General features: G+C 38.9%; 1 protein-coding gene across 1 annotated transcript in view; it reads right to left on the minus strand.

The window, feature by feature from the left end:
- SLC1A1 (solute carrier family 1 member 1) overlaps positions 1-26854 on the minus strand; it is a 56076-nt gene that overhangs the window by 13024 nt on the left and 16198 nt on the right. The window contains exons 3-7 of the mRNA XM_075078638.1: positions 9423-9515; positions 7445-7559; positions 5136-5178; positions 3209-3313; positions 1629-1813 (exon numbers count right to left, since the gene is read on the minus strand). Coding sequence (XP_074934739.1) covers positions 1629-1813; positions 3209-3313; positions 5136-5178; positions 7445-7559; positions 9423-9515 — 541 coding nt within the window. The remainder of the gene's footprint in view (positions 1-1628; positions 1814-3208; positions 3314-5135; positions 5179-7444; positions 7560-9422; positions 9516-26854) is intronic.

Genomic DNA, 26854 nt, shown 5'->3' on the forward strand with positions numbered 1-26854 from the left:
TGCATTCTGCAATCACACACAGAGGGGAACAGCCTCCTGTGCTTAGAGCAGTTGCCCTGTAGCACTGAGGGCTATATGTGGGTCACCTGCAAAGAGTGATTTTGATATGTTGGGATAGTACAGTCATCAGTGTGTTGCTTGATGGAGGAGTCCCCATCCCCCAGTAAACTTACACAAGGCCATGCCTTACAGACATCAATAGCTGCATGTGCTACTGCCTACAGAAAATTCAGGGCAAAAAATCAGGACTTAGGGTGGCACCAGCTCCTCTGCATTCCTTTTGGTACCAGATAGCAGGCTGTCAGGGAGTCAAGTTGCCACTTCAGAGCTTTGAGTAGTATAAATTAATGAATTTGTGAATATATAAAAGGTATCAATTTTAAAAATGTAAATTATAAATTACAAATTTTGTATGTGCTATCTCACAAATAAAATAGTACCTTGCCCCTGTGTAAAGCAGGGACTCCTAGTTCCTTCTGAGCCCTGACCCTGGTAAAAGCAGAACTAATTCCCCACAGTGGCAGCATCAAACTTTACCTTATTCAAGGCCACCAACCGCTCCCACATCTGTAGAACCACAGCTTCAGGCACATGCAAGACAATCAATAGTCAGCTTATGGGGAGGATCCTGTATCTGTGGCATGTGCTAACTCTCAGGTCTTGGTAGTGATAATTTGCTGCAGTGTGAGGCTGCCTATTTCACCAGGCTGAACTCAGATGGGAACTGAGCCAGCTGCCTAGCACAGGACAAGTTGCAGAAACTAATTTAACTTTCTTTGAAGGCAGCAGGAAGTGTGCAACTAAACCCTGGACAGGTTTACTGGTTTACAACCATCTCAGTGTGCTGGGATGGAAGAAAAATCCATGGAAGGGCCAGATCTGATAAGCTACTATTTGTGTGAAACATGTGGATATGAGCACAGTATGGCACAAGGCACTCCACATGTACGATCAAACTCTGGAAAGGATTGTGTGTGCCTATAGACCTGATCCTGTAATTGCGATCTGTATGGACAAAAACTCTGTGAATAGCTGTGAAGTCCAACCAAACACTATCAGACAAGTTGCTACATTTTAAAGTTGTTTTTCATGTCTGAGAATATTGTGAGAACGTTGTCTCACAAGACCTATTCGCAGAAGCTAAATGATGCTAAGTTAAATTTTGCATACCATTTTGGATTTTGCTCTGTCCTGTGGTTTGTATATTTATATTTCTAAAGGAACTTAGCTCCAAGGACAGCAATCCTGTCAATGTAATGGCTATGTGGGAATGGTGTTCAAGACTGAGAGGGTCATGCGGGTAGTAATGCTTCTACAGTCCTCAATTCACGAGTGCAGTTATACTGGTTTGATATAAACCTCTTGCAAGAATGTCTGAAAAACTCAGGCTTCTTTTGTACCAGTAGGACTGTTTCTTTAGTATACAGTAAGTGGAAGCCTTGCCTCCAGTTTCCTCAAAAGGATCAAATTCTGTGGAAAGGAAACTTTTTATCAACCTCTCTTTTAAAGCTTTTTGCTGTCAAGCACTGTGCAAAAGCAAACATGAAATATGAGTCTGCTCCCACCCCTTCAATGACAAAACACACTTAAAGAAGTTGTTAGAAAATGCCAGTACGTGCTTGACTTACCACATAATTATCTGAACTATTCTCATTGTAGCTTCGTTCAGCGCATTGAAAAAATCCACCAGCACTTGCCCTTTCTCTCCCATTTTCCCAATAACCACTCCGAAAACAAGACAAAAGACGATCAACCCCAGCACATTGATGCCATCGGAATACATGCCCACGATTTTGTATTCTTGGGTTTTGTTCTATAGATTAGATTCCAGAGAAAAAAAGTTACACTCTGAAAACACTGAATTTACTTTAAAGAGTTCTAAAATGAAAACACATTTAGAACTTTCTTTGAAAAGACACAGAGCTCTTCTCCAGTTACTTTATCCCCTTTCTGGCAGTGCCAAGTAGGCAAGTTCAGGAATGAAGGTAGAACTAAAATGTCTTTGAAAGCTTTGTATTTTAAAGCTATGCAAGGATATGACCAAACCTTAGCAGTGGATAAAGCACCCTTTAATTTATGTTGCCCTTTCTACAGGTGTCTGACACAAAGTATGGCAAGGTCTAGGTTGCCACAGTCATGACTTCAATATACTCAAAACTTACTTCCTGCTGTGGAGAACAAAATACAGCTGATGTATAATCCTTCTAGCTATTTCTGAGCAACTCAAGGGCTTGTCTAGATTTAAGATAAAGTCTATTGCGTAAGAACAGGGACAATGGTGTTTAATTTTGCCCTAAGCTTAAAATCTATTGTTCAGCTGAAAACAGTGAAATGGCATAATTTATAGCAGAATTGGATGCACATAATATAAAAATCCTACTAAATAGGTAGGTATTCACACATTCCTCTGTGTTTGTGCAATATGAACATATGAAAGAAAGGGTGTAATTCTTTACTACATCCTGCTTCAGGATTTAATTAAGGTCTTTTCACATAGCTCATGCTCCCATGCTTTCATTACTATGAGATGAAATTTGGAAGGAATATAATAAAATGCATATTGATTTAGTACTGTTCATAGTCCTGTGTTCATATTCTATTGAATTCCTTTCTCTCTTTCCTCCAGTGTAATTCTAGGCTTTATAAACCATCAGCATCCATAAGCTTTTCATACCTCTAATCAGAGGCTTGTTAAACCTCCTCTTCACTTTGTCTCTTTACATTTTTTTTGCAGAGTAACAAACTATTAATTAAAAAATGCATTCCATTGTTTTGCTTTCTATTAAAAAAATTATGAATTTCCAATCCTTTCTTTCTGCAGTGCTTACAGTTATCCCATTGCTGCTCAAACATCTCATGCTGATATATATCTAGCCTTTCCACAGTGACTTTTTTTTTTTTTTAAATTTCTCAGCAAATTGACAGTTCATTAGCACACAGATTTAATGGAGTATATGAATGGATTATTTTCTCACATCATGTATTATCTTTGGACTGCTTAATTACCAGTGGAGTCCTCTGGTGTTACAAAACCTACTTGATCCTCATAATCACCTCTAGCATTTACTTATTTAGTGCCCTTGCTAAAATCTATGTACCATTTCCTCGCTTCTCTCAGTCATTAACTACATCAACTAAATAAAATTTAATTTATGTTCCTTTTCCCCACTTCATATATTATGAAGGAATACAACAATAAAGGTCACACCTCTGAAGCCTCTGTCGTAGCAGTTGTAACTGTTTCTTCTGTAAATATGGAGCTATTTTTATCCACACCAGTTGTAGCTTCAAGTTTTTCACGTTTGGTTTTATACTGGAAAAGGTTTTAAAATAATAGAAGAGCTCATTTAGAACATGAGGAAACTAAAGAATGGGCAAAGGCTATGCCCAACAAAAATAAGGTAAAAATGGACCAATCTGACTTGAAGGTAGCAAACATAGACAAACATTTCCCAATTCATGTGAGCCATCATGTTTCTGTACTTCAGATGCTATAGATCAAACAAGCGATTCTCAGATAAAACACTATGAATTCTGCTCCCCAGGCTCTCGGGTGCCCTGTGGACCTGGGGATGAGATACACCTCCTGACAATGGCAAGGGGACTTTCTGCTGGGACCGGCAGTCTGGAAAGAATTGCTGACAGCCACCCCAGAAGAGGTCTGCAGAGCATATGCACCTGATACAACCAGACACCCGCTAATGTGGTTAGCATAACTAACACCCTTATATAATGCAAACAGCCATTCTCTGAGACCAAGCTGGTCACTTATTAGTCCCCTTTCCCTGCATTATCAGGCCCTGAAGGTCCTGCGCACCAAGTAGATGAACCAAACAGATTTCTTCTTACCCTCCCTACCAGCCTCAAGATTCCTGGGTGCCAGGCTGACTACTCCATTCCTTATTTGCCTTGAAGGTCCCAGGCACCGGGCCAAGCCGGTGTTGGTGATGACCCCGCCACAGAACAGGGAAGCATAACCGCACCCGGAGTACTGTCCCTAAAGCGAAGCAGTTACAAGTCCTAAGGGGAAACTTGGGCCACAGCTGCTGCTGGGCAGTGAGACCTGTGACCCCCCGGCAGCCAGGCACACCATCGCCATTGTCTGCTTCCTCCAAGGACTGAGGGAGTGACTCATATTCTTTTAATGTTTTTTTGAGTCTAGATGATGACTGTTACGTTGATACAGCAAACCAAGCACTAAGATTTGACCCAATCTGCAGAAAGTCCATCTGATTAGAAACTATAAGCTAAGTGGCGCTATTATAAAATTGTACTACACTGATTCTGCTTATAGAAATCCTGCGCTATTCTGAATATATATATAATATATAATATAATGATAACTGTAACTATGGTTTAGTGCTGTCATCATTCTGCCAAGGAAAGACTACATGAAGAAGTTTTACAAACCAGAAAAACATTCAGTGCTGTGCACAGCAGGATAGTTAACATTATTTCCTGGGAAAGGTTAACTACCTCGCATACAAACCTCAGATAAACTGGTAGGCTGCTGTTGGGGAAAACAAAAAAGGGAAGCAGAGAGCATCACAAAAACCAGCTAATATATTTACAGATAAAGATGACTGAATCTGAAGTAAATTTCATATATAAACAGCAGCTTCCTCCTTCATCTTGCAAATCTCACTTTTTCTGAAAGATGTCTCAAATAGACTCTACTAACTGACTGCCTTTTCCTTAAGATGGATCATCAGGTCTGGCAATGGATGTTAGATGAGAGACATATTGGGGTGAGGGTTGCTGTGCAGATTTCATCAGACACTGAGGCTTTTTAAGAACAAGGAAATAGATCCTCCTGACATGGTTCTTCTAACTCTGCCTGTCCCAAACAGAAAAATCTTGTCTTACACACTTCTTGGCTTCTGCATCCAGCTCCTAAGCAGTGTTTTTTTTTTCACAAGGGATGATCAAGGACTTAATAGCTGAAAACAGAGTGTTTGCCACAATGGAAATGAAAACAAGACGCTTTAAAAAAAAGTCTTTTTATGGGAGAATAAGATATTCTTGGATTTCTCAGAAATAATTTTTACCTGACATAGTTTTGGGGGCCATAAAAGAAGAGTAATTTGTAGTCAGGAATGAAAACTACAGTAGCAAAGAGAAATGGTCAAACTTACCTGTTGAAAACAGGCCTGGACAAGGTTTTCTGGGAACATATTTCTGTTAAAAAAGTAGATTCTTTTCAACATTACAGCATACTAAGATAAAGCTGCTTATATAAGTAAAATTGTAAAATCCACTGCTTGAAAAACAGATCAGACTGTGTCCCTTTACCCAGAAAGCAGTGTATTTGGCCCTGTCACATATAGAGACATAAGAAATTAAGGGTTCAGGACTTTCAATGACCAGTTGACTTTTTTCCTACAGATGAATCCTGGAACTTATTTTTTAGTATTTGACATTTATGTTGGTAAGCTACTAAACCCAGTGTTTCTTTTCCCTGCTGCATCATCTCCACTATTGGCATGACGAATACAGGAGACACTATTTTTATGGGATTTATCAAATATAGGCAGAGAAAAAAAAAACCTCATATAGGCTGCGCTGGAAGAATCAGATATTTGGTACGCTTTATCGTAGTTTTGAATTCAGAAATTAATCTTGGCTGATAGAAGATTCCCATGTGTTACTCCAGGGTCAAGAACCATTTTCACACACTGAAAAATTAGGAAATTAGATCAGAAGTAGTGCAATCCAGCCGTGTGCCCCCTTCCAACTGCCAATTTCAGATTCAAATGACTGCAGAAAAAAGCATCAATTACGTATTTATTGAATACCCAGTCCAGTGCAGAATAAAGCAGTTTACATATTGAAGCAGAATTCTTTATCTCCCTTCCAGACCTTTCAGAACACCTGCCTTTATTTTTCAAGTTTTTAAAGCAAAATTTCTTCAAATGCAAGAGTACTTTGTACAAGCCTATGTCTTTACATGACTGTATGGAATTGCATATTAAATCTGATTAATATAAATATGTAGGAAAGGTAACTATAATTCCTTTAAAAGAGGTCTTCAGGTCTCAAACTCCTAATTTAGAGTCTTACATTTTTTTATAAGAAGTTGACCTATAAACTGTAACAAAACCCCCAACTACTCTGAATTATGATTATTACCACTTCTTATTATAGGAAGGTGGTTTTGTGCATGGAGCTACATCAGCCCTGTGAATATGTGTGGAGATGTTCATGTGGAAATTACTGGTAACAGACTGCATTAGGTTTGCAGCTGATTGCACAGTTCCCCCCATTGATTCCTGAGCAAGTGACAATGAGGAATGAGATAAGCTATCCAAGATGCTGCTATTCCCGTCATGGACAGGGACGAGGGAACGGAGGCTGGGAAGAACTGTGGAGGGTTGAACATGAGGCTGTGGGGTTGAGGACTGTTAACTATCTCACCTACAACCTTAAAGAAATTGAGTTATTCTCAAAGAGGTCTACCTTGATCCGTGCTGGGGCAGAGATGCCCCAGATGACAGCAGATATTTGCTATTAAACAGGATGGTGACTTTATCAAGGCAGATATATACGTATGTGTGTATATATATGTGTGTATTTATTTTACACATGTCAAAGAACTGTGTATCTGGAGTCGCATCTGCAAATGCCAGTCACATTTCCTGAAATAAAAATTGCTGAGAAAGTAAATTTTAGATACGTGGCAGTTGATTCTTATACAATAGATTAAGTAAAAATCCTACAAAAAGAAAATAGCAGGCAGGAAAAGTGATATGGAACAGACAAATTGCAGCTGGAGAAAAAAAAATCTACAGAAACATTTTTGAGGGAACTACTCAGCCACTATTGGATATGCAGCCCTTTTTTGTGAAAATTTTTCTAATACCTTAAACTTGTTCAAGTCTTCTGCAGACTTTTCTAAGGGCTTCATTCTTTGAACCACTTTAAGTATCCATCATTTTCCAGGATACTGATGGGGACTCATTATAAGGTTGCCTTAGATACTGGTGATGCAGCAAACCTGTTGACTGTGCAACTCCAAGAAACTTTTACATACTGCATCTGTTACTCTGCATCTGGCTTTGAGGAGGGGAAACATAACACTGCAATTTCAGGTGCTTATCTATGCTGGATGACACAGAAGCTGCCAGTAAGTAGCCTGCCAACCATTCAATCTTTTCTGGGTATTTTCTTTGTACTAGGTAAATCTTACATATAAATTTTTGTGAAGGAGGGATTTTTTGTTGGTGGTGGTTTATTAACCAAAGTCTATAGTGTAAAGAAAATTTTTTTTAACAAACTGCTTTGAATATACTGTAAAATGTCTAACCTGTCAAAATACAAGTTATTCTCTCCTTATTCATCCAAACAACATTAGAAAGCATTTTTATTGTATTACACATCACAACTTTATTTGTAGTTGTTTGGACTTCTGCAGCAAGGGTATGGAAACTAAAAAAGAAAACCTCACCTGATCAGATCCAGCATGGCATCAACAGTACTGACATCTGGGGTACTGCCCACTCTGTCAATCTCACTTGCTGTTTGAGTCACTCCGGGTTTAATAGTCACAACTAAGACAATCCCTGCAGAAGGAGAAAAAGAAGAGCTTATAGTGCAAGCAGAGTCATTGGTGCATCCTGCCTCAGTGTATGCCATGCAGCTAAATTCTTTGTGAGCTAAATTCACCAAATGCTTTCCCATGGTGCTTATGCAGTGCTGTTCAGAAAAAAGAAGTCTACAGGTGGTGACCTTAAATGTGTGGGTTACCCCAACACAGGAGCTACTTGCAGCTTTGCCACTGGACTTGGGCACTCTAGCTTTGTTTTTACACATATGGTACTAAATCACCACCGCTCACCAAGATAGTAAATTACTTCAGCTGAGCTTCAGCTGAAGTGTTCTCCAACTTTTGCATGGTGATATTTTGAATTGCTATTTACCTTTTCCCTTATACAGCTCTCTTGTTACTAGCTTTCAGATATGAACACAGGTGCATTACCCTGTGACCTCAATGTAGAACAGGATGTTTTGGTAAACTTAGTTAGCAATAAAGTCACATAAGAGAAGGGCTTCAGAAACAGATTGAAATAAAAAAAATATGGACAAGAAATACTAGCTTTGACCTTGTGAATACTGAAATCAATGACAAATTTTCTGTTTACTTTACTGGTTTTGTTTTAGGCAGTTTTTCTATTATATTAAATACTAGGCCTTTCCAAATGTACATTCTTTTTTCTTTTTCTTTTTTTCCCCCCCTCTCCCAAATCCAAACAAACCTAAAGCAAAATGAAACTACTAAAACTCAGTGTAGGGAGAAAGAGGCACTTGGATGACTCTTCAACCAGCCAGGAACAAGGCTTTCTAATGACAGCTGTGAATAAAAGCAGAACTGAATTTGTGTAAATCTGCACAATGAATAAGTAGTGTCATAGCATCATAGAATAGCAGGGACCTGTGGAGATTACCTGGTTTAACTCCTCTCTCAGAGTAGGGGCAATTTCAAAATTAGATACATATTAATGTTAGTCTTTACTGATTTTCCTATGTATTCACAGAAAATTCCCACACAGACGAGATAGCCTAAATGGTGTAACCACAGTGATATGTTATTCTCAATGATGAAACCTCTAGAAATTAATCTGGCCTTGTATGTCTGTAGGTGATTCTTTTTCTATGTTAAATACTACTTGTTTTACAAGTAGGCCACATAATGAAGTACATTTTGCCCTTCAAATAAATAAGTTTCTTTTTAGTGGGTGATATCTAGGCATGGTACTCACTCAGGCTCAACGAAACACAAGGATAAGCCACACAAGCTACATGACAGCTGACAGAGGAGGGTTTAATTTTATTTCTTATTTAAGAAGGCAGGCTGAAGATGTTTGTTTAAGCAAATATGGAAGACTTCAGAGCTGCTTCTAGGGAATGAAGTTCCTGCAAGAGGAGATGTGGACTTCAGGGATATAGGAGTGAAGCCTGGCAGTGACAGAAGGGACAAAAACCTTTTAGGAAGGAAATGACAAGGAAAGTAATATTTTCCGTCATTCTTTCAGGTGAGACACATTAAACATTCTCACATCTGAGAATCAGCAACAATATATCATTTTGCTATTGAGGAAATTAACTTTGTAGTTAAGGCTGGCCTTTGACGTTCATTCAGCTTTCCCACTGCTGGTCATTGTTTGCCTAAGCAGACAGCTCCTAATCCTCCCTGAGCTGAAATGTATGGCAAAACTGCCTGTGGCTTCATACTGGATATGGATGTAGTGCAAGTGTGAACAGCAGGACTAACTTCTCCCTGTATCTTGCTACAAGGATGTCAAGGTGTTTGGTATGATTCCTGTCTCTTCTTGCCATCCTGTCTTGGGAAATTAGTAATGTCACAGTGCTGTATACTCATAATTAGGCGATGCTGAGGATTTTAGAAGTTCCAGATCACAGGGTACCTAGTATTACAGCAATGATCGTAGTGCAGAAATAATACATGACTGCTCGCAAACCAATCTTCCCAGAAACACTGGAATCCAAAGCAGCAACACCTGCAAAAAGAACAACAAAAATAAAACACTAAAAAATCAGTCTTAGAAGAGCTTTTTACTTCTGTAGAGACAATTGTTTATTGTCTTTTATTTCTATTCTGGAAATCTTTCCTTATTTAAGGTACCTCTATATACCTAATTGCCAGTTGCACTTCTGAAAAAAGTCTGTAGCAGACCAATATATCTGCTTCTGCTTCTTTGCAAAAGTCTGATAACCCTGGAATTTTCTAGGAAAAAGATAATTGAGCTTTTCTGATTCCTTGATGTTAGTGATGAATTACTTTTTTAGCTTATGAAAGTATGTTATCATTTATTTCCATATTCACTTAAACAATAGCTTAACTTTCTTCAGATCTGTAACATTTTGGCTTTAAAACTAAAAGCCATGGGAAGGGATCTGCTCAGGGCTGTTACCCCAGGTTGCTCAAAGGCACATGCAGACAAGTGAGACTCATTCCTGGTAGGCTCGCCTTTATTAACAGGTTTACTTTTTTTTTAACTAAAGCTTTTCTGAAGTTTGGGTTGTTCCCTCTCCTCTACCTGTATCTGTCATTGCCAGAAATTGAGGGTAGTTTTCATTAATGGAGGTGGGGAAAGTGCTGAGGTAGGCATTATACTGAGGTCAACTTTATTTCTGGCAACAACATTATATCAAACTGCTCATGAAGTATTATTTAATTGTTTAAAAGCCTCACAGTTATATCGGTAAACATACAATTCAGTAACCAGGGTAAAATGAGCATTGTGACTGCAACACTTGACTGCCTATAATCACACTAGTTAATAATTCACTGCCATCCCTTTATTATATATTTGTGATCCATTTCTGGTTTTATGTTTATTGAGTCAGTCTATCAAGGACTAGTCAGATTCCTTTGTATAGGAAAGCAAAAATACCATGAGGATATTTAACCTCAAAGAAGAATGATTTTATAGAAAAATTAAAGTTTCAAAAACTGTGGAAGAAAAACCAGAAGATCTTTCAGACACAGATGTAACATATTGATCTTTGAGCTCAAAAGGGATCTTAGCAATCATACTTTAACCATGTGTTGATGTCTCTTTCAGAAGGTATATTAACAGCAGTAACAACTTGTGCCTAGAGCATTCACATAATGCCTTACTTGTTCTGTTAATTATTATTTAAAATGCAAACAGTACCAGGAGGGGACAATGAAGGTTATTTTATTTCATCATCTATTTGATTACTTTGAGCTCTTCCGTGGGATAGCATATCATCAGACTGACTAGAGAAGAATTACATACACCTGCAGAAATCATTTTGTAAAGACTATGTCACTTGTATAGCAAAGAAAGATAATAAAAGAACAAATCATATGGCAAGGGAATACAGACCATTACACAGAAAAAAGCAATATCACAGCTATTACAGGAGGTTGTCACCACTAAGGAAACTGAGGCACAAACAGAATGGACACAGAATCTGTGCCACGATTTTTATTTCTCATCTTGGGAACTGGCAAAAAAAAGGTAGAAAGAAGGAATTCTGTGCTGCTGTGGGGTCAACTGTGGAAATTATGGCTGTACAAACATTTGAGAATGGATAGTAATAAATAATGGGTTCTGCAGACAATAGAAGAGCTGGTTTCAAAGGCTGTCAATGCTGAAACTTTTGCACCTGATATATTAACTCAGAAGACATTACATCATGTGTTAAAAAGAGTGAACTGGTATTGCCAAAGTTCCATATTTTTTAATGAAAAGTTCACAAAAATTAGAAATAATTTAATTTTATTCTAAAACTCTTAATAATTGTCAACAGTGGCTAGACAGACAGTGGAGGTAAGATAATAATCTTTCACAGGATGGAGTGCTCCACAAAGCCTGCCTTAAGATTTTTTTGCCTGACAGGCTTGCTGACTCAGCCAAGTAATAATCATGCAAAGTTATTTCCCTGGAGTATTCAGTCGTAACAATTATACAATTAGTATGACATGAAGTTCTTGTGACAGCCATTCTTCTGGCTCCAAATGAAATCCCTTGCACACTGTTATGCTCACTGGAGTTACAGAGGTATAATTAAGGGCAAACTTTGCCCCTACATTTTTAAACTGCATAATGATCCTGTTAGTGAGTGAGCTGTGCTAGAATCAAGCTTGTGCTTCCACTGTTGTGTGAGTGCTACCTTGCTAGTACCTATAAAAACACACAGATCAGTCAGGCAGACACGACTGAATAAGTACTAGTATGCTCTGAGGATGGCAGGTGAGGGTTTTTTTGTTTTTGTTTTTTTTTTTTAACTGCTGTACTCTGAAACAAAACTTCTTTCAGGATTATGCTTCCATTTAGAGAATGAAGTTGCATTCACTACAAGTGCCACAGACACAGGTTTGTAATGGGCCCTTTATGCTGATAAGCTGCTTTTTTTCATGTTAGCTTGTTACACATAGGAAAACACAATATATAAAAAAGATTTCCCTCCAGATATATCCTACCGTCATTAGTGAGCAACTGATAATATATTATAATTGATAGCTACTGGCCTTCTCAAGCCAAATGAAAATTAAATTTCCTTTGAAATAACATCATGGCTTTATAATACCTTTGGACATAACTGAAAGAGTTAATGGACAAAGCATACAACTAACACTGATTTCACTTCATAAGAAAACTCATTTCTCAAGCTAAGATTGTGCACATGCTTCCCAAACTGGAAAGCCTGAAGTGTTCTAAATAAAGATAAGATCACCAAACAGTGTAATTAAATTTGGGTATATACTGTGGATTACCACTACACTTCTATAGCTATTTTATTTGCTCTTCCCCTCTCTCAGCCTATCCCCAAGATTTAAATTGTTTAAACAGGTTTGAGCAGATAAACTGTAAATGTATACTACTGTACAGAATTTAAACAGGCATGATGGATTCTCCTCCATCCCTGGGCATTTCAAACCTGGAGTATTTCAGATTAGTTCCTTAAATTTTCCCACAAAAGATGTTCCAATTCAGCTACGGTCACTGAAGCACGGAATGCAATTCTGTGGCTGTGATATACAAGACTTAAGGGAGATGACCACAAAAGACACCAACTGGTGTTAAAATCTGTTAACCTAGCTATCTCTGTGCCCATATTATTTTAGCAGAATGGAGTTAAGGATTTAATATCTGAAGCCAAATTTGGGAATCAATTGCCTAGTCTTCTGCAATTCAGCTTTCATATTTCCTACGTTACAGCCTCCACCTCAAAGCTTTGTTTTTCTCTTTTTGCCTGATGTTCTCTAATGTGCAACATATACACTTGCAAAAGAATAAAAAAGGAAACAATAGTGAAATCAAGTCTCTCACATCTTCTCTTTCTTGTCCCAGGACTTCAAAACCCCACCAAAATGAAATGCTGTACTGTATATGCACCTTGTTTTTTTGAGGAAAGGATGGGACTGATGTTAATAATTTTGTTTGACAGAGTATTAGAAGGCATCAAAGCATAACAGGGATGAAATGGTACGGGACCCTCAACAGAACAGAAGAGGCACATATGTTTGGGTAAGATACACAGACATGCCATTTTAAATGCTGGGGGAAAATGGAACTCTAACCCAGCTGTTCCTCACATTGCAATAACTTTTTTTTTCAGTTCTATATATGGCCTATTTTTACTTGAATTTTTCAGTTGGTGTTGCCAGAGAGCCTAGTGATTTAATTTTCTTTTATTTTTATAGCTGCTATTTTTGCTCTATTACTAAAGGATTCTCAGGACTTTCCTCTATAAAAAACAAGAAAGATTTCACAATATTGTGAAATTTGCAAAAAAAACCAGAGTGGAAAACTGGAATGATTACAACTAACCAGTGTAATCCTATGTTGTGTTGAACTACTGGGTTTTTTTTGCATATGGAATATGTTGTGTTGCCAAAGTTACAGAAAGACACATAGCTTCCTCAACTCCTACTTTACAACCTGTGTATACCTGGTTAAGTGCATCGAACCAAGACTCCTGTTAAGACTGGACGATAGCACCATCAGTCATCTGCAACTTTTCAAGTCTCTCTTAAACTCCTGTCATAATCTTGTTTTGTTGTACATATTTAGAGATCCTTTGCTGAAATACTAGTGTATAAAGCTACTTTACCTAAGGGAATAGTCTGACTTAAACAAAATTGAACCTAAATATGAAACATGGTATTCCAGAAATTTCTACCAGTAGCCACTGATGGAACCATGAATCACAGTTTCAGTTTTTCACAGACTACAAAAAATGGCACTTCAGTATAACACAAGGTTGCAACTTCATGAAAGACCAATATTTACTTGTCTATCTTCTCTCTGACGAGGGATTTTTTTTCCATTTTGGTGTCACAGCGAACAGAGAATGCTCCTAAACAAGGCTGTAATTTTGGAAGTGCTGGAAAAGTTACAATGAAGTCTTGAAAAATCATTGAAATGTATCTTTCAATCGTACTGACGCTGTTGAATCTTCATGAAAATCCAGGAAATTGATTTTCTAAACTTTTTGTGATAAACACTTGTCTTTCTTTGCCTTGCTGCTTAGAAAGGCTGTTTTGGAATATTCTGAACACAGGTTTTCTTTCTTTGTCCTCTCTTCTGCTGCTAATGACAACTCCGCTCCTATTAAATACAGGAATATCTTTGCACAGCTGCCACCAGTCAACCTCTTTTCACTGCATCCAGGTTGGTCTACAGCTTTCTTATTGCTCCCTAGATTCTCAATGATTTCTGCACTTCCCTTTTAGTTTTCAAAAACAGTTACTCATATCTTTGGGAATACAAATAATGCATAATGTTTCAGATTAAAGAAGCCAAGCAGTTAATCAAAATAATTCTGCAGGTATTGGAGTCAGGTAAACCATTCAGACAAGTTCATAGTCAAACCACACCTGTCCACCACTCCCGAATGACCCCTGAAATTTGACACACCCACAGATTTTTGATGAATAAAAATCCAGCTGAGGTCTTTCAAACCCTGCATAGTGTGCCAGCATTAACTGCTGTGGAGCAGTGTAATTACATATCTCTGCATCAGGTAAAGTACCGTGGGCTCTGTAACAAATCCTAGAGCAACCTGCTTCACATCCGCTATGCCTGAGGTACTTATTGAGAAAATAGGGAATTCCTATTCTCTTCCCCTCCTAACACAGGAGCAGTGGAAACTGCCACCAACCAACTACATTGCAATGTAGCAATTTCAAACTAGTTGTAAGGAAATACCTTTCATCACCTGTGTAACTACACTACAGGCTGTGTTGTCTTTGAGTGTTGGAGAGGCCAAGGGCTAAGTAGGAGACAGAGGTACCGAACCTCTACAAAGGTTGTAGAGATACCAAAAATCACAGCTGTTAATATAACATGAAAGATAAAGAAACCAGACTCAAGCTACTAGATTAGACTGAAACCTCCATGATGTGTAAGTATTCTGTATCCGGATATTACAAAGCTTTTTTATCCTTCTCTGAAGCTGGCCATTAACACAGACTTAAGTTGCTAAGGAGCAACCTATAAAGTCAGGTAAAAAAAAATCAAGTAATTATTAATCATTTAATTTTATTTCATGAAGTGCAGGAGAGGCAACCACTTACAGTGCATTAATAAAACCTTCAAAGATGCTGAACGGTTACTACCCCATTAGCTCCTCCTCCTATTTTTATTCCTGCCTGTTCGAATAACCTACACTTCCCACACAAAACATAAATTTTATGCTGGTATCAACATTTAGGAACCTCACAATAAAATCTGTTATAGCACTACAGTTTTATATAGCATGGAGTGGATAACAAGCGACTGACTGCAGTTACTACCATCACAGAAAAATTACCAACACTTCTGAGATCTACTGTCCAGAGCAGAACACTTGCTCTGTTACAGGTACTAACCCTGGTCAAAAACTGAAACTGTGCGATCCATGAATTATAGATTTTTTTTTTCCCTCTGAGGTGTGTGCAGTTGCAATAACTATTTTAAACTGAAACAAGCAAATCAGAGATGGTTAAGGTGATTAAAAGTCAAGTAAACAAAATGCTCTCTGTACAAGATGATAGTGCACTGTGTTGTTGTGTGGTTTGTACCAGCATTTGCTTTGCACACGTGTACAAATGCAAGTGTCCAAATGCCTTTGGCACTGTAATTCTAGAGTCGTTCACTGTACGTCATTAACCCTGTGAGACTTGGGAGTGAAAAGGGTTGCATTAAGGACTGGAAACAGTAACACTGGTCTTCTGACTTCCCATGATTATCATCTTATCAGTTCCCTAGGGGATAACACCCACATCCTTAGAGTTTGTCATGCCTTTCTACAGAGGTGTCCCAACCGAGCACAAGGATTTATGCTTCCAGGTGTTCTTTTTCAATACATTTTAAGAACCTACATCTACAATTTGGTGCTGTGATTGACTCTATTCAGCAGCAACAATCATACCTAGACACCTTAACATTTTTTTTTCTGCTCTACAAACTCCAGTGTCATAATCAAGTGCATCTCCTGAAGTACTTCTTAGCTGTTCTCAAAGCTTCTGAAGATCAGCAGAAGCTGACAGGATATGTTTCTTCCACCATCTCACTTCAACTGCACAACAAATTGATCATTAAGTATAATCAGTAAAAGGCTGGGCTGTTTACCTCCCTTTGCCAAGGTTGCTACACTTGACGACCACAACATGAGTCTCTGTACAAAGATTAATGCCATTTAGCCAGCTCCTAGCACTGGTGGCAGGCTCTTCTTAGGTGTGACTCAGTGCTAAAGGGAAGAGTCTGGCTCAAGGGCCTTCCATGTCCACGCAACTGCCACCCACGTTGCAGCTTTCTCAATTAATTTTAGAAACTAATCACATTTCTGAGGAGAAATAAGTGAAGTATGGCACACATCAACTGTACACAATTCTCTCAGAGTTCTGATATCTAAATCACTATTGTGAATACAGCAAAATACAGCTATATAGCAAAGATATATAACAAAAATGTAGCAACAAAAGTTCCTGAAGAGTAGAACACTATGGTTTTTACACCTTCTCCTCTAAGACTAGGATGTTGATTCAACGACAAAATGCAGTTCTAAAACTGTTCCAAACTGCCATCAGCTTTCTTGTTTTAATTGAGGAGTTTCTGCAGATGCTAGAGGAATCACTAAAGAATTCTCAACCTCTCCCAAGCGCACATTTTAATTCTTTCCTTTCATCTTGGCTCTTCTGGCTGCAATGTGCAGTCACTAGGTCATAGAAGTGATATGATGGACATCCAGGATAGCCAGGTCCGTTTAAAAAATTTTTACAGAATGTTCCAACAGAATATGAAAATAGAAAAACATAGGAGAATCATAAAATGCATACAATTTCAGTAAGCAATCCTTCTAAGGCAACCACAATGTTGTTTTATTGCCACGGGTGCACTATGTTATGTGTTGTTCCAAAAATGTAAGATTTACTCTTTAAAAAATACTCGGGGGGAGGGGAAGAATGAAGCAGTGCAGACACAATGCCCTTGATAAATGGATAGCTGTCTGAAATGCATTCAGTTACTTGGCTTTAAAAGATGGAGCTGGGAGTGTTTCTAATTTAAGACTTGAACAGTATCAAAATTTCAACTGCACCTGACTGTGGTGTGACCTCTCTGTTCTAATTTGTTTTTTGGAATGTCATTTACCCCGTACTGACTGTTCTCATTTAATCCTCTGATCATCACAGAGCTGGTGGTCAAGTCATAACAGCAATCTTTCTTAGAAGCAAGCAACCATTTTGAATTAGTTGCCATACTTCTACTGCTAATACTAAAACAGTATTTGGCTTATACCTTCATAAACGACACGATTTTTGCTCGATGAACTGAGCACCAAATTCTAGCTCCAGTACTGACTTGTGTAAGAAGCTTATTGCTTATTTTCTTATTCCTGTCTGTGTCTAAAAGAATCCAAATTTGCATTTTTGTTTCACAGGCTACTGCCAGCTCTCATCAGCTGCTGCTGGGAAAGGAAGGAATCTTACACATGTAAGATTTGATTTCATCCTATTTCCATATAAATTTTGTCATTGTTTGTAGTTGGGTGATGGATACAAGTGGGAAAGTTTCCTTTTCACATGAGGGGAAGGTTGACTCTGCTGTCCTATGAATTTGGGACAGTTCATAAATATGAAGTCAGGTTTGGAGAGATCTTTGTGCTCGAAGTACCTGGCATCACCTACGCAATCTCCCTTATGACTCATCAGTCCACAGCAATTCTTCCTAAAAAGGGACACTCGTTGGAGTCACACTCCCTGAGACTCAGGGTACGAATAGACTAAAAATTGAATTCGGCAACTGATCTGAACTTTTTCACCCATCCAGTCTCTTGGTGACCTGGCTACATCCACTTTGGATGCCTGCCTTTGCAAGCCAATCCTACCACTACTTCTTAATTTCCTGTGTGAAGGATGGTCCTCTCATGGCTTTTGAAAACACAAGGAAGAGTACCAAAGCCAGGTGTCCTCTGTCCTTTTGTCCTTGGCCCTGTATTTCCTTTGGTCCTTGGCCTATGCTCACCTTTTGAAGGAAAAACCATGCTGTATCCACTGCAGACAATGACAGCTGCAGGGGCAATCACCATAACCCTGGTGAATTCAGGGTCTATACTTAACTGAAGCTGTCTTTGATTTATCTGTGATTTCTTCCCATTCTAGACTCTGAGCCTTTTCTCTCTCATTCTGCCCCTTTAGTTGGAACGATCTTGTAGTACAAATTTATCCTGACTGTGATTAATCTCCTTAAGGCAAACTTTCTTCATATTCTCCCTGAAATCTTAAGTTTACAAATTAAGTTCAACAGGAATTACTGTTGTTTCCTTCCAAGGGCTGAATGGTGAATCTTTTGCTCTTTTTCCCTTTGCTCTGTGGAATGCTATAGAAAATGCAATACCACATCCCTTGTGTATGAACAAGACGGTCAGGACCAAATAAGTAATTCACAGCTGCCTACTGAAATACCACCACATTCAGGACTTCAGACAGCACAATTCTATGCAAAACTTCACCATTCAGCTGAGACACAGGACTCAGATGCTGCTGTTATTACCTGTATTTCACCTGGTATGCACCTCATAAATTTTTTTTTTTTGCTCCTGTTTAGTGTGTCATAGGGATCTGAATTATCTTTTGTATCTAGTCTTCCACTAGCTAACTGAATGGCATATATAGCTAAGTCTCATTAGGAGGACAGTTCTGACTCAGATGTTGGCTGAGTAGGTCAGGTAAGGAAGAAGCTAGGGGAAACAGAAACCCCAAAGACAGTGTGATATGTGGTCTCTCAAATGAGATTTTTGGTGACCCACCACCTCTGTCTTTAGCGTTTGTTACTACAAGTCTTCCATTCCTATTCTGTCCTATAGTCCCTCTATAACAGCAGTTATCCTGTCTATTCAAATTTCATTGTTACTTACTGTAAAGGAAAAGTATTTCTATGATGGCTTGTAGCAATTACCCTTTCAATTGACTTTATAGAAATTTAATTAATCTCTCTTCTTTAGAGCAAACGACTGTTATTCCACTAGTACTGTTGTGTAAACATAACAGAAGAACCTCTTAGAAATGAACTAAAAAAACCTAGCAAATTTAGTGAGGCAGGGGAGAAGGGAAGAGAAAGAAAGATGCCTGCAGGTAATAAATAAGCATCTGTTAGCGCTATTTAAATACGACAAAAAATTTAAATCAGAAAATTCTCAGTTCCTACTTACATGATCTAGTGACACTACCACTGGATTAGCATGGTAAGTATTGGTCTCCTAACTTTGAAGATGCATTGAAAAAATATATATTTTTTTTAATAAACAGACTAAAGCATGGAATGCAGTAACAGTTATAAAGAGTATTCCAAATACCGGAAGGGGGTGTCCTGCATGATTTAGGATGGGGTTGAAAAAGTAGTTGTTATGAACTGTCTAAATACCAGATAGAAAGGGAGGAATAAATGGGAAATTAATAGTTTATGGCAATGAAAGGGACGAAATCATTGTAAAATGGAAGGAAGCTCAGGTAAGATGTAAAGAAAAATTTATAACGCTGGGTATCAGTTTGCTAAGGGACTGTTGTGCTGCCCTGTAGGCAGCTGGAACAATCAGCATTGTATTATGATCTTTCCCTAGAGAGTTTATGGGACTACATGCATAGAAAGAAAGTATTAGTACTGCCTTCCATCCTCTTATTTGCAAACAGTATCACTTGTAGGAAAATTCTAATTTTCCTTTAGAAAGCTCTTAAAGGTTATATAATCTCAAGTTAATGCCTTTCTGAGGAGATATGATGTTGCTTGGGTGGAATATAGTAAGAGCTTATAAGGAGGGAAGATGACACATCAATCTGCCAAGATGGACGGGCTAGCAAGATTCATTAGGAGAAATCAGATTCAGTTCATGGATGTAGCAGAAATATAGCCTCTGCACTGTTGCAGATGAAATATGTATAGAGTGAATACAGAAAACCTGGAGTGCTGAAAGTACTTCAATTGCCTCAAAATTACTGGTGGTAAAACATACAGGTGAACAAGTTTTAGCTTCCAGACTCTTAAAAATAAAACTTAAACGTGACACTACATTTTTTAATTGATCACAATGTCCACACACAGAGAAAAAAAATAATGCAATCTGTTTTATATAGTGGAATTGTTGTTTACATCCTGAGCTCTAGAACAGAAGAGCAGAAGCCATTAACTCACTTCAGACCCATCCATAGCAGTGCCACCAGCACTGCCCCCAGGTGACATGGATGGGACAGGAGGCAGTGACTGCCGATGCTGCAGAACGGCTGTTGTGTTGGGGCTCTTTGCCCTTGAGAGCTGGTGGTAATCATGCTCCATAAACCAGAAGTGCACTTCGAAGTTTTATTACTATAATTTAAAACCTTAAATAATGTAGGGGCTGTCTCAGTTGCATAAGGTCAACCGATACTGATGAGAAAGGAGTAGATGACTGTGACAGAAGTAATCTGAAGAGGATGGGCACAAAGCCTCGTCCATTAATAGATCATGACTCTGCAGTCCTCCCTGCCTCAATGACTGCACATGTACAGTGGGGACAGGACCTCCAGCATTCCTTAGTACAACTGAAGGCAAAAGTCATTAACAGTAGTGTAACATTTTCTGTCCTTTGCACAACTTCAATGATACAAATGGACAAGGTGAGTTTCCTGCCTAAGCCCAGATAACTAGTTTACTAATACTATACAATGCACCTGCTTTCTTGCAGGTTCTTTTGGCTTCAGAAACATAGAAAAACAAGCGAAGAACATGCAGATATCTCAACAGATAGTCTCTGAGTACGTTAAATTAGACCAGGGATTCTCCAAGGAGTGGAAACTAGTGTGCCTGCTGATGATGCACAGGGCCTGTTCAGGGTGCCTCAGTGAAAGAGAATCTCTCTGCGCTTCTTGGACTTGCAGAAATGGGAACCGCTGAGGCAGCTGCCACCCCATGAATGGTGATACCAAAGGAAAATTCATTTGGAAGCCCTGCATTATAGGAAACGAAACAGATTTGTTCTTCCACTATTTCCTTGCCTGTGCTCTTTTACAGTACTTTAAATCTGTAGACATTTTATATCTAATGGAACAGCCTTAGTGTGTTTTAACTTCAATTACTAATATAGTGGAGGGAAAAAAAAAAAAAGGCTGTTTAAGCCTAAACTGTTCTGACTTTCAAAGATAAACATGAGAAATAAGAACAAGCTGATTAATACTCTGATTTTTTTCTCATCGCATTCCAGCTCTTTCGTATCCCATTTTGTACATTTTGTCTCCATTCACCAAACTTGGTGGCATTGTGATAAAGCAAACTTGTAACTTCCAAAACATAGATCCAAGGTAGGAAACTGACACTTTAACTTTGAAAAACGGAAAAGAATGAATAACCTATTCAAGATACCCATCTATCAGCCATGATTCAACATCCTTTTTCCACAGAGAAAGCAATGGCCTCCGCAAATGGGAAAAGTGACATAGCCCAGGTACTTCACTGAGACTTTTTTCTCTTTCATGCAGTTTAATAGGTCATTGTCAGCTAGAATAAGCCAGATTTCTTGTTGAATCATTATCTTTGTGCTATGAGCAAGAAGCACAAATAAAAGAGTGTTAAGTTGGTACTGGGAAAGGTGGAACTAGCAAGATGCTTCAGACAGTACTGCAGCAGTAATCAAAGCAGGCCCTGGTGTAAAGGAAGAGTTAATTTCTATAGTAATGGAACCCTAATTATTGGAGCATCATCAGACATGTGGTAAGGCAGTTTTTGTATTTATAGCTCACGCACACCTGCCTTCAGAAAGGCAACTGATACTGTCTTTTTTTCACTGTTCCTGAGGTATGTTGTGTGTAACCTACAAATACCTCATCAATTACTTTAAGGAATTTTGGTGTCCTCCATAGCTGACCGTGCACAAATTTATGAGCCAGGAAACTCCTATGCATCTGTTCTAGCCTCTTTGGAGCTGCCTGTGAAGACTAGAAGTACAGGGAAGGTCAGAAATGTAAGGAAGAGCTTGTTTAATGTTTCATCAGGGAGAAGAGATAATAATTGGGGGAAAGGTTACACTAGAGCTTAAAACAGATGTTGAACAGCTGATAAAATCATGTCATCGATATTGAGATCCGAGACACGAACCTGCTGTGTTATGTGCCATATCTTTTCACCCAAAGCATGATGCAGAAAACAGAACAGACATGACTGCTACACAGCTAAGATTTCTGTCATGGGTAACCCTGGAAACATCATCAAAGAAAGGTAATTTATCAGACATGTGATTCCAGCTTTTAGAGGAAGTTTTTGACAGAAAGCATTCTAGCCCTCAAGAAACACTTCCACATCATGGTCCGCAGCTTATAGTTTGAAAATGAGTGAGACTGGCAGTCTGAAATACCCCCAGCTTAGAAGGACTGAATGACAAGAGAAGGGAAGCAGAGCCGTGGCACTTTGGTAGAATCTGGAGGGCTGTGGGTGTTGGGTAAGATCCATACCTCCTCACCCTAGCTACCAACATGGGACTTAGGTGCAGGAAAGAAGGCCAGACACTGTGTTGATGACTTAGCTCCAGGCTAGGCATGTAAGTTTCCCCAGCTTGTATCCAAGTACAGGGGAATAACTCTCCAGGAAACTGGACAGTTCTCTCCAGCCTAAATCCTGTTGTGATCCAGACAGAAAATAGATTTGCAAACACTTACTGCTATTACATACCCTGTGAATCTCAGTCCTTGAAAAAGGTGGTTAAAAGTGATTAAAGGGGACTAGTCTGCTCAGTGTGCAGACGTGTGATGAAATACACTGCACAATTTTAGAGATTTTTCATTCTCTGAATAAAACTAGAGTTGTCAATTTTGAAAACTTTCAAAGACATTTTACAGGCTTTTAAGTACTCCCTGAATGCTTAGATATAACCCTCAAAACTCCCAGGAAGCACACATGAGATTCCTTGCAATTCTCACCCCCTACAAGGCACCTAAAAGTAATGTATTTTTGGTATTTGCCTAATCATTTCTTTTAGAGCATTACTTCAAAGGAAGTGGATTTGGGGTGTGGAGTACTACACTTAGTACAGGTGTAGTTCTGGATGTCATAGCAATTGTCTTGAATAACACACTAGGTTTTTTATTTTCCCTTTCAATTTTCCAATGCCACTACAGCAGGAAGCAGAAAATACAAATAATTCCTTCAGATGAATGATGCATTAGTGTACAATTAGCTAATTTGAGAGATAGAAGTCACATGGAGATGCAATAGAGCTAGATATTTTGAACTGAATTATCAGTGGTGGGCTTATGGGTCAGAATAAATTAAACTTACATCTGCCATCCATTAAAATAATTACGAGAAGAAGAGAACAAAGAACATTCGGCTCTGAGGTAGACTAAGAATAATTTAAAAGAACATGGCACTAGTCAGACTCTTCTGTCCCCAAAGCAAGGACCTATTAACCATCCTTTTCAAATTTTTCCAAACAAATAAACGCTTAGTGCTTATGTTAGTGTTTTTACTAGCTTACAATTCAGCCTCTAAGCAGGTCAGTGGAAAAATTCCACAAATTGCAACTTGTATGCCACATAAAATATGTATGTGAACAATGCCTTCTGTCTTTTGCACCCTGAGAAACTGAGTTTCTGAAGGAAAACCACATTCTACAAAGCCCTCCATTTAACCAAAGAGCAAGAATTTTGCCTTTTCAATTTGAAAGTGGGCTAAGTGTGTTCCTGCTCTAATTGAAGAAGTCACTGAGAGTTCTTCCACTAAGACAGCATTTCCCCCAACAAGTTAAAATTACTAATAGTCTAAATTTTGCAGAAATTCCTGGAGTCTCAGGGAATGATTACTCCCATCGCTGTCTTTGCTGTGGGCTTGATTTACATCATTATGTCCAAATGGACAGGGATCTGGTCATGGGATGTGCATTTGTACATAGCTCACTGTCTCAAAAGCATATAAGTTCATGTGACATTACCTTTTAAGACATTCTAATCCTAAAAAAGAAAATTACAGATCATATCTTCAATAACATCTTGGTGATTCCTGTGTAAAAATGTTACTAGTCACCAAAATCCAGTATTTTGGAATGACATACATTTACAAAATAGCCTCCCATAGGCCTCAAAACTTCCTAGATACCTTTGGACCCAGCACCATGGTCTCGTTACAATTATGCACCAAACGAGCCATTACAATTATCTCTGTGCATACTCTTAGCAGCAGCAAAGGCACAATAACATAACTGAATGTTTAACTTTCTGTCGTGGTGAGCTAAGTAGCATCGCCTTAGCTTGTGAACTAAAAAGACAGTCATTCAGGCCCAGCTGATGCATTGTCACAAGTTCTAATGCAGCAACTTCATATGCATTGGGTGCCTAAGTGCCTGCCACTGAGCATGTGAACATGTGGAGATTGTCAGCATGTAAGCATGTCAGAGAAGTCTGACGGCTGTGATCATTGTGTATAAGCCCTATATGGGTCTGCCTAATATGCAAATCTTGAGGAGGTGTGCATACTCAGAACACATCTGGTCCCACAGAGGACAGCCAGCATGCATGTTGCAGTGCTACTATCCTTGTATGTCCTGCATATAGTCAATAATGATGAGATTACTTATAAGAAAAATACTTTTGCATATCATTCCAGAGAAGGCTCATTGCCAAATGCAGAGACGTGCCCTTGCCACTAACAGTGAGGTGCCTGTCTTGTTTGCAGACATAACTGAAGACACATCCTGGATTCTGCTTCATTTTTTCATTCTTCTCCTCTTTCCATTCTTTACAGTATTTTTTGAAAGTGTGAATTGTGCTTTGGTGCTAAAATTTGTTATTGCAAAGAGGTCATGCTGGTACCTCAACTTTAGTAAGGCTTTTTACATTGTCTGCCATAACATCCCCATAGATAAACTGACAAAGTACAAGTTAGATAACTGCACTGTGAGGTGAACTGAAAACTGTCTGAATGGCCAGGCCCAGAAGGTTGTTATCACCAGCAGAAATCTGGTTGGAGGCAAATCACTACTGGTATTCCCCAGAGATCTATACTGGGGCCAGCACCATTTAACATCTTCATGAATGACCCAGATGTTGGGGCAGAGCGGTCCCTCAGCAAGCTCACAGAAGATACAAAACTAGGAGGAGTGGCTGATACCTGAGATGGTTATACTCAGATGTACCTGGATGGGCTGGAGAATTCATCTGAGAGAAATCTCATGAAGGTTAAATGTAAAGCTCTACATGAGGGGAGGAATAATCAAGGCACCAGTACATGCCTCTGCAGAGAAGGACCCAAGGGTCCTGGTGGACAAGCAGCTGACCGTGAGGCAGCAACATCTCATAGCAAAAGTGACCAACAGCTTCCTGGGCAGTATTATGAAGTGCACTGCCAGCATGTGGAGGGAGGTGATCTTCCCCCTAAATACAACACACCAGTGAGGCTACACCTGAAGTACTGTGTCTAGTTCTGTGTTCCCCAGTACAAGAAAGAGATTAACTTACTGGCGTGAGTTCAGCAAAGGGCCACAAAGATGTTGAAGGGATTGGAGCACCTCTCATATAACGAGAAGCTGAGAGAGAGCTGGGACTGTTCAGCCTGCAGAAGAGAAGGCTCAAGGGGATCTTATTCATCTGTATAAATACCTGATGGGTAGGAATGAAGAGTACAGAGCCAGGGTCTTCTCAGTGGTGCCCAGACATAAGACATGAAACAACAGGCAAGAACTGAAAAAAGTGAGACTTCATCTGAACAAGAAAACACTCTCTTACTGTGAGGCTGGTCAAACATGTTGCCCTGAGAGTTCATGGAATCTCTGTGCTTGAAAATATTCAAAACCTGACTGGACATGGTTTAGGGCAACCTGCTCTAGTTGACCCTGCCTGAGTGGGGGGGTTGGACTAGATGGTCTCAAGAAGTCCCTTCCAACCTCAACCATTCCATATGACTCCGTGTGAAAGAGAAAAAATTACTAGTATGCTTTATGATTATACACAGCCCTACCTATTCAATTCAAATGTGCATTTCTAATGCTTGGAAGATTACAACACTTCTTTAACAAGAGGCAAAATATCTCATCAACATCCTGAAGAAGGATGCCAGTAACAGTGAAAACCATCATGCAGGGACATGCCTGGTCCATTTGCTTGCCACACATTTCAGCATTACTTGCACACAGGCATCTACTGTTTTTGCCTTCAAGAGCAGCAAAACTCTATACATTCTGTTGAAGTAGCTTCTGTTGATCAATCTTGTTTCCTTTTTCTTGCCTAAAAACCTAACACAGAAGTGTAGAGGAAATAAGCCCTTCTTTTCTATGTAAATTGGATATGCTAAGGTCAGAATTAGAGCATCTCATTCTCATCTCTGTATATGAATTTAACTCCGGCAATCTTCAGTCTTTAAAATCCAAGCTCCTGTTAGTAGTTATAAAGGCAGTTTACTCATACTGGAATGTTAGACATTAAATAGCAGCACAGAATTTTTGACAGCATGATTCTTGTTTCCCCTCCCAAATGCTGGACAGGGATACATTTAGTAAATAATTCATTTCATAGTTATCCTAATTATAGCATTTATTTCTGAAGACACAGGCCCAACTTCACTCACAAATAAAAGCTTTTTCAAAAAAAGAAATAATTGAATCTTATTTCAAAAAAGAATTATCTGGGCAGCTTTTCCTGTATATCTCCTGTCACAGACGCAAGTTCAATAGGATGAAAGTAGAGTTAAGTTTTCTTTTGCTTTCTGTCTCATTTCCTCCTGCATATAAAAATGCTGCTGCCCTGACTATTAATTAAAGTACCAAGTCCTTTTTATTCAACTTTCTGTTCTTCACTCCTTTACATACTAACAAGTATTTAATCTCCCTTCATTCCTTGACTATTTTCTGCTGCCATTTCTCACTGTGC

The sequence above is a fragment of the Phalacrocorax aristotelis genome, chromosome Z, assembly GCF_949628215.1.
Source record: "Phalacrocorax aristotelis chromosome Z, bGulAri2.1, whole genome shotgun sequence".
Lineage (NCBI taxonomy): Eukaryota > Metazoa > Chordata > Aves > Suliformes > Phalacrocoracidae > Phalacrocorax > Phalacrocorax aristotelis.